This window comes from Esox lucius, chromosome 5, assembly GCF_011004845.1.
Source record: "Esox lucius isolate fEsoLuc1 chromosome 5, fEsoLuc1.pri, whole genome shotgun sequence".
Classification (NCBI taxonomy): domain Eukaryota; kingdom Metazoa; phylum Chordata; class Actinopteri; order Esociformes; family Esocidae; genus Esox; species Esox lucius.
The window spans coordinates 2,661,636-2,673,249 of NC_047573.1; the positions used below are offsets into that span (position 1 = coordinate 2,661,636).

Here is an 11,614-nt window from a genome sequence, read left to right on the forward strand (position 1 = left end):
TATTCATTGCCAGATCCTGTTCAGCCTCAAACTCTCGGCAATATCATTACATGTTTCTCTTGCCAGTTTGAAATGACCGTGTCAGTGTTTTATCAAATCGGTTGGTAAAAAAATTACGAAATAATTATACATAAAAGACAATTATATGAAAATAGACTTTCTTGCATTTACTTACCTGTAGTGCCGTCTAAAGGCATTAGCACATAGTGGCAGTCACATTAAACCTATACAATGTATAGTGAAATTAGAAGGCTCACCATATAATGAATAATCTGCACTATATATCAAAAAGTTGCATTTTAATTACAAATTCCCGTTACAGACGTCTGCGGACACACTTGACCCATGAAGTGACTGCCATCTATTGTTCTTGCGAAGTATTGTCAAAATGTTAAAATGGACTTTACCAACAGGATATAAGGCATTAAGCACAAAAGCAGGTGTGGTTTTTCAAAATAACAGTGATCATTTTAACGCATTGCAATATGTATAAGGTTTTTGTAAGTATACATATTTTTTCCAAGAATTACTTTTTGCATTTACTGAATACAAAAACATGTATTTGGTCACAACTGATTGTCTTTACAATGAATTAAACACATTACAATGCATTGAGATGACGGCTTTTATTTTGAAGGATTCCCATTCCCATATGTAAGTGACGTTATCCGTTGGTGCGGGCAAACTGCTTCTACATTATCCATGCAATGCATGGTAACTTTAGCTACAATAATGAGAATGAAAGACAGTTTGTACGATTTATAACTAAATGATTAGATTGTACCTGTCTTTTTCGCGTATATCTGAGATTAAAACCTCACCACGATGGGTTTGCTAACGATACTAAAAAAAATGAAGCACAAGGAGAGAGAGATGCGGCTACTGATGTTGTATCCATTTACACGGCAATGACGAAGGATGCATGTTTAGCTGTTTCATTTTAGCTAGCTATGGAAGTGCCTGTACCTGTTTGCTAGTTATACTTCCGAGTAGTTTCTCATCTGTCTTTTCCTGCTATTTTTTAAACAGGTTTAGCTACGCTAGCTATAGCCTGTTATCATATCTAGGCTAGCTACTGTACATTTCAATGTAAATGTCTGACAATCACACTAATAGCGAGACTATTTAACATCAGCTGTGTATTATCAGCTAACTAACCATCTGGCTTATGTAAGACAATGAATGGCTAATGACAGTGAATTAGTATTGTTGTATGTGTCACCCTGAATCTGAAACAGTTCCAGGCCTTAGTTATGCCTTACAGAGGTCTGGACAATGCTGGAAAGACCACTATTCTGAAGAAGTTCAATGGAGAGGACGTGAGCACCATATCTCCCACGCTGGGGTTCAATATCAAAACCTTAGAACATAAAGGGTGGGTCAAAATATTGTGTTCAAATAGGGTGGGTCTAGGTTGACCCAAATAACATTTCCCCATTTGACTCCCCTTCTCTCTTCTCCATGCCAATCTCCTCCTCTTATTTCAATCTCTCCTCAGGTTCAAGTTAAACATCTGGGATGTGGGGGGTCAGAAGTCCCTGCGGTCTTATTGGAGGAACTACTTTGAGAGCACAGATGGCCTGGTGTGGGTGGTAGATAGCGCTGACAGACTCCGGCTGGAGGACTGCCGACAGGAACTCAGCTCTCTCTTACTGGAGGAGGTACACACACATGCACGCACACACGGTCAAGCTGATATAACACACTAATAATCAGCTATTAACCAATATCTACCAATCTCTCTCTGTAGAGGTTAGGAGGAGCTACTCTTCTGGTGTTTGCCAATAAACAGGACCTACCTGGATCCCTGAGTAAAGATGCCATTCGAGAGGTGAGGATACATTCTCCCCCCACCAGGACCTACTACTTCTATTCTTGGAAATGTGGCATTGATGAGCAGAGACATTCATTCTATTGTACAAATTGTCCACCTAATGTAAATACTGTCATGTAAAAAAAATAAGTACACCTCCTGGAAAGTTGTCTCTTACATGTTTAGAGATATGGGTATGTAACATTGACTTCAACACTATTGACAGATAAAGGTAACTTTAGTTAACAATGACACAAAGATTATACTTCGCAATTATTTATTCATCAAAGACCAACAGAAATGCAGTTTCACAATGCGGAAACACTAAGTACACCCTGAGTTTTCCCCTTCAGCTAAAATGGCTTCATATTGCCATTTATTCTAACTGTTGTGAGTCTCATCTACTGGTAGTTTTTTTTTGCACACAATATTCTTTACAGTACTGCTTCAACTTAATTCTATTCAAGGGTTTTCCTGCATGGACAGCTCGCCTCAAGTCCCCCAAGATAGAGTTGAGATCTGGGCTTTGACTTGGCCATTCCATAACTCTCCATTTCTTCTTGTTGAGCAATTATGTTGTAGCTTTGCTTGTGAATTGTGTGTTCTTGTCCAGTTGCAAGATCCATGTATGGTTCAGCTTTTGGACAGATAGCCTCACATTCTCTTCAATAGTTCTCTTTCATAAAATGGAATTCAGAATTGACTAAGCGATGGCAAGTTAGCCTGGGTGGCAGCACAGCAGCCCTAAACCATAATGCCACTGCCTCCATACTTTACAGTTGGTATGAGGTTATTCTGTTCAAAGGAAGTGTTTCATTTTCACCAAATATGGAATCTGTAATTGCGGCCAAACTACTCCAACCTTTGACTCATCTGTCCAGAGCACCTTGTTCCAGTAGTATTGGTCTTTACTCAGGTGTTGCCTGGCAAGTGTCAGTTGTATCCTGATATTCTTTTTTTGGGAGCAGAGGCTTCTTTCTTCCTGACCTCCCATGTAGGCCAATTTCTGTACAGTCCCAATCTGACCGTTGACTCCTGGACTTGAAGATTGATTGGTGGAAGTGAGGCCTGTAGATCCCCTGGTGTCTCCCTGGTGTCTCCCTGGGGTAGTTAGAGATGTCTATAAGGATCATTTTCAGGGAATACTTCTTGTAGATGATCTGTTGGAGAGTGGAATGATGTACTTGGAAATGGCTTTGTAACCCTAGTCCCAGTCTTATGTGCATCAATGATCTTTCTCCTGAGGGTCTCAGGTCTTTAGATCTTTGCATGTTACCACGCCCATATATTTATGACCAAACCAGACCACATGCTTGATCTTTATGGAAGCTTGGATCCTCCTGAGTTAATCTCTAATGATTTCATAATAATTTGCACCTGTTTTGGTGATTGTAATTATAGCCGTTTCATTTGATGGAAATTGCCTGTCTGTTTATTTTAATTGCAGAAATGGTTCTGAAGTTTAATATGGGGTTTCAGGCTGGGTATCTTTAAAAGCACTTTGTGACAACTGCTGAGTGGAGGACTTTTATATAAAGTATTCAATTTTAATGATGATTATTGTTTGACCAATCATTTCATTTGTTCTTGGCGACAACCCAAGTTTTTGGTTCACAGCGGAGTGGGGACGGACCAAAGGAGAGAACTTTCAACCCTGAGAATGTTGGCCCGGATTAGCCGAGGATAACAGCCAGAGGTGTTCCGGCCCCTTCAGAGCGGAGCGCGAATCGGACACAGTGCCGGTGTCCGGGAACGTGTTGTACCTTTTCTAAAGGCTTGTGTGTCTCTGTGTGCTGCTGTTCAGGCTCTGGCGCTGGACAACATCAAGACCCACCACTGGTGCATCATTGGCTGCAGTGCCGTGACCGGGGAGAACCTGCTGGCTGGAGTGGACTGGCTCCTGGACGACATTGCTGCACGCGTCTTCACCGCGGACTAGTCGGCGCCCTGGGCGCAGACACGCTCTGGTGGCCTTGAGGAGGCGTGGCTTAGGAGGGCCCGAAACGGGCCTCTGATTCGCTGAGGACCTACAGATAGACGTGTGTGATGTGTGGCCTTGGCAGGTGCAGATGTTTGACCTGCTGCATCCAGTGCTCATCTACTGCTGTGGCAGCTTCAAAAATAGTCCACTGCTCTCTTAGCAACAAAAAAGCGAATTCTCCACTTTATTTCCATACTTTTCTGTCCTATTTAGAGTGTAAAAAATGCCTGAAAAAAAACATGGCGTTGAACAAAAACATTTTGTTTTTGGACTTGGATCGACATTTCTGATAGGATTGTGGGTTTTTGATTGAGTCGTGTCTAATCTTTTGGCTGATGGTTGAGTATAATTTGAGCTTTAAGCTCTAAGTTGTACATTGCTTTTGGATATAATAAAGTACAAAAATCTCTAAATTGATCAAGAGACTTTGAGAATTTCTACCAAGTGGTCATGCTTACGAACATATTTGAACTGTCAAAAGTTCCGATATCTAGATAATTTGCTTAGCAGGTATTCATGTTTGTTTCATTCAATTAACTACTTGTAATCCGATTTAATTGTGATTGGGGAAAACCCAGAAGAATGCTTTAAATACCAGAAAAGCCTATAAAACAAATACACATTACTAGTTCATCTCGGAGCCACATTCGATTGCTTCACCATCCATTCACACTGCTTATCTTGTTTAGGAATACATGTTGTATTTGGCAATGGGAGAATTTTGCTTTCTACAGATTTGGCCTTCAAAGTTTAATGTTAGGTCTGCCTACATGCAATGATGGGCACTCTGCTGCCCTCCTGTGGTTGTGGTGGGAACAATGATGGGCACTCTGCTGCCCTCCTGTGGTTGTGGTGGGAACAATGATGGGCACTCTGCTGCCCTCCTGTGGTTGTGGTGGGAACAATGAACATGGTGGAAAACGATCATGAATAAAATTTACCAGCGACTGATATAGGCTTCTGCAGATTGTGAAACTGACTGCTAGAACTGCCTGATATCCATGGATGGAGGTGGAATTGAAAAACTGTCTGCAAAGGAAACAGCAATAAAGTCTGTAAACACAACAGACATCAGCTGAGCTGAAGTGGTGAGAGTCTCCGAATTCAAGTTTCTCTGTGTGTTTATCAAAGATGACCTCACTTCGTCCAGACAAGTTAACTTGGCAGTGAAAACTGTCCAAAAACTACTATACTTCCTGAGGAAACTCAAGAAATTTGGCATGTCTGTAAAAACTCACCAACTTCAACAGGTGCACCATTGAAAGCATCCTCTCAGGTTGCATTACTGCCTGGTACGGCAACTGCTCCGCTGTAGACCGCAAGTCCCTCCAGAGGGTGGTGAAGTCTGCAGTGTGTCATTGGCTGCCATCTCCCCTCCATGCAAGACATCGACCAAACACGATGCCTGAGGAAAGCTCAGAACATCATCAAAGATCACAGCCATCCAGGCTCTGGTCTGTCCACACTGCTGCCGTCTGGTCGACGCTACTGGAGCAGCTGGGCACGCACTTCCAGACTCTAAATGTTTTTCCCCCTCAGGCCTTAAGGCCCCTCAACCAGCAACAAATGTATTTATAAAGCCCTTTTTACATCAGCTGTTGTCACAAAGTGCTTTTACAAAACACCCAGCCTTAAACCCCAAGGAGCAAACCACAGTAGTGTTGATTTTCAACACTGATCCATGATCATACTGATCACACATTAACATTCCAGATGCTCTGATGTCCTTTCAGGTACTTTTAATGGGCATTAGAATATTACTTTGCATGTACAATTCATAAGCATATTACACTCATATGCATCTATAATATTCAATACTTCTACCATACTGTTCATACTCCCCATCCTACTCTTTCAAAATGTATGCCAGTTTACATTGTTAGGTATATTACTGACATTCTTGCCATATCTATAATATTCAATACTACTACCAATATTGCTGCTAGTTTACAGTACTTAGCTATATTTTTGCTGAATATATATATTTCTTATAAATTCTCATTAAATAGTTGTAGAGTGCTATACCCCCATTCATAAGCTTATTACACTCATATGTATCTAAAAATATTCTATAATATTAAATAATTCTACCAAATTACATTATGTACATTATTGCCATACTTGCCATATCTATAATGTTCGGTACTACTACCCAGATTGCTGCTAGTTTCCCCAGATTACTGCCACAGTACTCTTTTTAACTGCTGCTAATGTACAGTATTATGTATATTACTGCTTTATTTTTTGTTTGGCTATAATTTTGCTTATATATTCTCACTACGTAGGTGTCGGGTGCCATGCAGGATGACCCGGTTGTTTGTTGCATTTGACAAACTTTAGAACATGAAATTTGAACTTGAAACTGACAAATAAATGATAAATGGAGAAAGTGAAAAACTAAGAAAAACTATGAACTTTTCTATACAGAAAAAATTCATTTTATTAAGAATGACAAAAACGGCTCCACATCCCCTATTATGGCAAATAGCTTGTTCACCATTAAACCTTTGGTCTGGGTTGGAAAAGATTATAATCCCAGCTATTTAACTACTAATTGTGGACTGCCCTGGTGGAGTTTCATTGAGGATTTTGCTGTCAGATGTGTCAGGTACTATTTTTAGAAGACTCCTCTACAGCAAATATAAATATTCTCCACAGCGTGTTGGGCTCCTCAGAACACGTTGGGGAGTGGTGCTGAGCCGCTGGAGGTAAGGTGCTCAGTATAATGTATATGTAGGGTAAATTCAATACAGAGTAAATGTAGGGAAATGTCCATATAAAGTACATATGTAGGGTAAATTCAATATTTGAGTATATGTATGTTAAATTCAATTAGTTATATGCAAGGTAAATACAATTTAGACTATATTTCAATTGCTTTGAATATTTTAAGATTTTGTAATTGTGTTTTATTTTCTAATAATGAACTGTTAATGTAACAGTATACATTTATAGTTTTTATGCTAATAATCAAAAACAGATTAATCAGAAATTCAAACTTGACTTATTACATTTTCTAACATTTTCTAAAATTTCTTACAAAATTAACCTTGGACGATTGTGTAATGGTATAACAAAAGAACAAAAAAAACCTATATATATATATATATATATATATATACAGCTCTGGAAAAAATGAAGAGACCACTCCTAAATTTTCTTAAATCAACATCTCTACATGTATGGCAGCCATTCCATTCCAGTGTCTTAAATTCCAACACAGGCACACCTCATTTTTCTTAATGAGGTACTGATTAGGTGATTATCTGAACCAGATCTAATTTAACGAGGAAATGTATAAAAACCACTGCTGTGGTCATCACTAACAGACATAGGACAGAGGACAACAAAACTACAGAACAGCAGAGGGCAAAAACGACTGTCCACTGACCGAGATGACCGTCAACAACTGTAGGATGACATCAGGTGACCTACAAAAAGAATGGCAAACAGCAGCTGGGTTGAAGTGCACGGCGAGGACGGTTCGAAACAGGCTCCTAGGGGCAGGGCTGAAGTAGTGCAAAGCTAGAAAAAAGCCCTTCATCAATGAGAAGTGAATAAGAGCCAGGCTGAAGTTTGCAAAAGACCATAAGGATTGGACCGTAGAGGAATGAAGTAAGGTCATCTTCTCTGACGAGTAACATTTTCAGCTTTGCCCAACACCTGGTCATCTAATGGGTACACGGAGACCTGGAGTCTGGAATTTGATCAAGTGGAAGATGGATGGTCACAAGCCATCAAACAAAGCTGAGCTATTTGAATTTTTGTGCCAGGAGTGGCATAAAGTCACCGAACAGCAATGTGACAGACTGGTGGAGAGCATGCCAAGACGCATGAAAGCTGTTTTAAAAAATCAGGGTTATTCCACCAAATATTGATTTCTGAACTCTTCCTATATTAAAACATTTGTATTTTTTTGTTGAAAAATTAATATGAATTTGTTTTGCATTATTTGAGGTCTGATAACAATGCATATTTTTTGGGTTATTTTGACCAGTTGTTAAAATAACCAAATGACAAAATTTTGTATTGCAATATTGACAGTAGTTTATAGAATAAAACAAAAGTGTTAATTTTACTCAAACACATACCTATAAATAGTAAAACCAGTGAAACTGATAATTTTTACAGTGGTCTCTTAATTTTTTCCAGAGCTGTATACATACACTCACCTAAAGGATTATTAGGAACACCATACTAATACTGTGTTTGACCCCCTTTCGCCTTCAGAACTTCCTTAATTCTACGTGGCATTGATTCAACAAGGTGCTGAAAGCATTCTTTAGAAATGTTGGCCCATATTGATAGGATAGCATCTTGCAGTTGATGGAGATTTGTGGGATGCACATCCAGGGCACGAAGCTCCCGTTCCACCACATCCCAAAGATGCTCTATTGGGTTGAGATCTGGTGACTGTGGGGGCCATTTCAGTACAGTGAACTCATTGTCATGTTCAAGAAACCAATTTGAAATGATTCGAGCTTTGTGACATGGTGCATTATCCTGCTGGAAGTAGCCATCAGAGGATGGGTACATGGTGGTCATAAAGGGATGGACATGGTCAGAAACAATTCTCAGGTAGGCCGTGGCATTAAACGATGCCCAATTGGCACTAATTTTCACACCATTCTTTGTAAACCCTGAAATGGTTGTGCGTGAAAATCCCAGTAACTGAGCACATTGGGAAATACTCAGACCGGCCCGTCTGGCACCAACAACCATGCCACGCTCAAAATTGCTCAAATCACCTTTCTTTCCCATTCTGACATTCAGTTTGGAGTTCAGGAGATTGTCTTGACCAGGACCACACTCCTAAATGCATTGAAGCAACTGCCATGTGATTGGTTGATTAGATAATTGCATTAATGAGAAATTGAACAGGTGTTCCTAATAATCCTTTCGGTGAGTGTATATATGTGTATGTATATATGTATATATATTCTGATTTTAAAAGAAAACATTTTAAATACAGAAAGGCCTTTTATGGTATTTGATATTTTAGATTGGTCATGAAATGAGTTAGGTACATTTAATAAAACATTTTGATTAGGTCTTTACATTTAGTCATGATATTGGCCCATACCAATGTATAAATACATATAATATATATTTAAAAAATAGAAGGATAATAATGATTATAACAACATTCAAGAACCCTGAGAAATTATGTTTTGCCATTTGACTGCACATTGACCTAAGACTTGAGGAAATGTCAAAGCATGAAACAAGTTTCAGAAGAGCCTAACCTCGCTACCCTTTGAAAACCAATATTGTCTGTTTCAACATGCAGGAACACTGTTGTCCATTGGGCAGTTTTGGGCTTGTCTCACATACTCATTAGAAATATTGTCTTATGTGTTTGAAAATACACATGCTCCTGCTTGCAGCTAGCACTGTCCGGGCTCAGGGGGTTGGTATATAAATGTGGTTAGATTGTCTGATCACGTTCTAGCGACTTCTTGTAACGGCTTGGGGCCTGTGAACTCTTTCGAGGTAGCGGTCCGAAGAGTGTGTTCTTTCTGGCGTGTAAGGATTCTGATCTAGACTTCCTGGTTGAGTGAGCAGCACGATAACAACCGTGAACAGCATTGGATGTGCTCTAGAAGACACATATCTTTACATCGACTTTTCAGAGTCCGCTAGTAGGTGCTGCAATGAAGCTGAGTCATAATCAAAAACTAGACGACATGAAAGAAAAGTGGGTGAATAAATGATATATTACAGATAAATGGTATATAATACAAAAACAAAAGCTGTTTCTGCCACAAAGAAAAATCATTAATGAGATAATTTGTTCTAGTGTTGTCTGTTGGTGGCTAATGTATGGACCAGCAATGTCTTTCTACACCTGAAAGACCTGTATACCTGTAGACCTGTAGACCAGTAGACTTGTAGACCAGTAGACTTGTAGACATGTAGACTTGTAGACCTGTTGACCAGTAGACCAATAGACCTGTAGACCTGTAGACCTGTAGACCTGCTGACTTATAGACCAGTTGACTTGTAGACCTGTAGACTTGTAGACCTGTAGACATGTAGACCAGTAGACTTGTAGACCTATAGACCAGTAGACCTGTAGACCTGTAGAACAGTAGACCAGTAGACCTGTAGACTTGTAGACATGTAGACCTATATACCAATAGACCTGTAGACCAGTAGACCAGTAGACTTGTTGACTTGTAGACCTGTAGACTTGTAGACATGTGGACCTATATACCAATAGACCTGTAGACCAGTAGACCAGTAGACTTGTTGACTTGTAGACCTGTAGACTTGTAGACATGTAGACCTATATACCAATAGACCTGTAGACCAGTAGACATGTTGACTTGTTGACTTGTAGACCTGTAGACTTGTAGACCTGTAGACCTGTAGACTTGTAGACTTGTAGACCAGTAGACCTGTAGACCTGTAGACTTGTAGACCTGTAGACCTGTAGACTTGTAGACCTGTAGACTTGTTGACTTGTAGACCTGTTTGTTGGGGGACCAGGGTCTGACAACAGGAAAACTTGTTGTTCTTCTGAGACTTGTAAAAGTGTGATAATAGGCTGAAGTTGCTGAAGGTGCATTGTAGGATATTTAGATATTCTACTTTCTGAAACCATGTAGGATATTTCTGCGATGAGGCAGGGCTGTTATCGCGAAATGATCATCACAAAATTGGGGAGGGACAAAAATGGGGAAATATTCATGGACCTCACCCCTTTTGGTTGATTGCATAGATGTGCTTTCCTGAAAAAGAACACATTTCCCTCAAAAAACATTATTAGTCTCTGGTCACATGATTTCCATTGCATGTTTCAGACACATAACTTCACTGAAGTATTAGGAAAATATCATGAATCATATCTGTCACTCAACCTCTCTCAAGCCACATGCGTTGGTGATGGAAATCTTTTCTCAGCCCCGGCAAGCAGGGGACATGGCCTGGCAGTTCCATGAAGAACAAGGATGAAATCAGAAAAGGTTAAGGTGAGTCCATGTGTTCCCACACATCAAGAAAGTATCAAATGACTCTCACACCCCCTGAGCCACGCCGGCATGTAAGACAGCTGGGAATGGGACTCATTACAATACAATACATTACACAGTAGGACAAAGACTGGTAAGACCAGCTTTCAAACAGTCGTTAAGTGTGAAATGTTAAGAGTCAAAAGGGCTCCAATAGTTTACAGAATACATCACTTGGCTGTTGACCCCTGCACACACAGGTCTTGAAGGAGATCATTTAATCTCCAACTATGTCAACCACACAACCTTAGAGACAACTTCACACTTTCACTGGCTCAGAGGAGATAACTGTCCTTCCAGCTATGTCAACCCCTTCTGTGTATTACAGCCTTGTAGACAGCTTTACACTTTTAGTCCTTGCAGGCATGTCAACCACCACAATTGCATCTTAAAAGCAGCTTCGCACTTGCATTAGCATCTTAAAGGCAGCTTTACACTTTCATTAGCAACTTCCACTTAACTACTAAATAATGACTTTATATCGGCCCTTATGGCACAGGTCAAAGTTCACCTTTTGACCCCCTATATTATAATAACCACTATTATAGCAATGCCCTCTCCATGATGTAGGAGACATTTAAATATCTGTCTCATACTGGTTTTATTGCATTATAAGCCCAAAGGCTATGTTATTGATTATCTCAGGGCAGGACTGTCCAGGATATTCTACACTTAAATTATTTGATTACATGGGCTGCTTGAGTGAAAGACAAGTGTTGCTTCTATGTATGGCGTAGATTTATTTATGCAAGACCTTTCCTAACAGGCCACATCGACTGCAATGTCAAATGGCGATATTCAGACACT

At 39.9% G+C, this 11,614-nt stretch overlaps 1 protein-coding gene across 1 annotated transcript; it reads left to right on the plus strand.

Moving 5' to 3' along the window:
• The first annotated feature begins 662 nt into the window (after positions 1-662).
• Positions 663-4,211, plus strand: arl2 (ADP-ribosylation factor-like 2). The gene is made up of 5 exons (XM_010903434.4): positions 663-890; positions 1,265-1,375; positions 1,499-1,661; positions 1,751-1,831; positions 3,618-4,211. Exons 1-5 carry the CDS (start codon positions 826-828, stop codon positions 3,750-3,752), a joined length of 555 nt encoding a protein of 184 aa, XP_010901736.1. The 5' UTR covers positions 663-825; the 3' UTR covers positions 3,753-4,211.
• Positions 4,212-11,614: the final 7,403 nt, after the last annotated feature.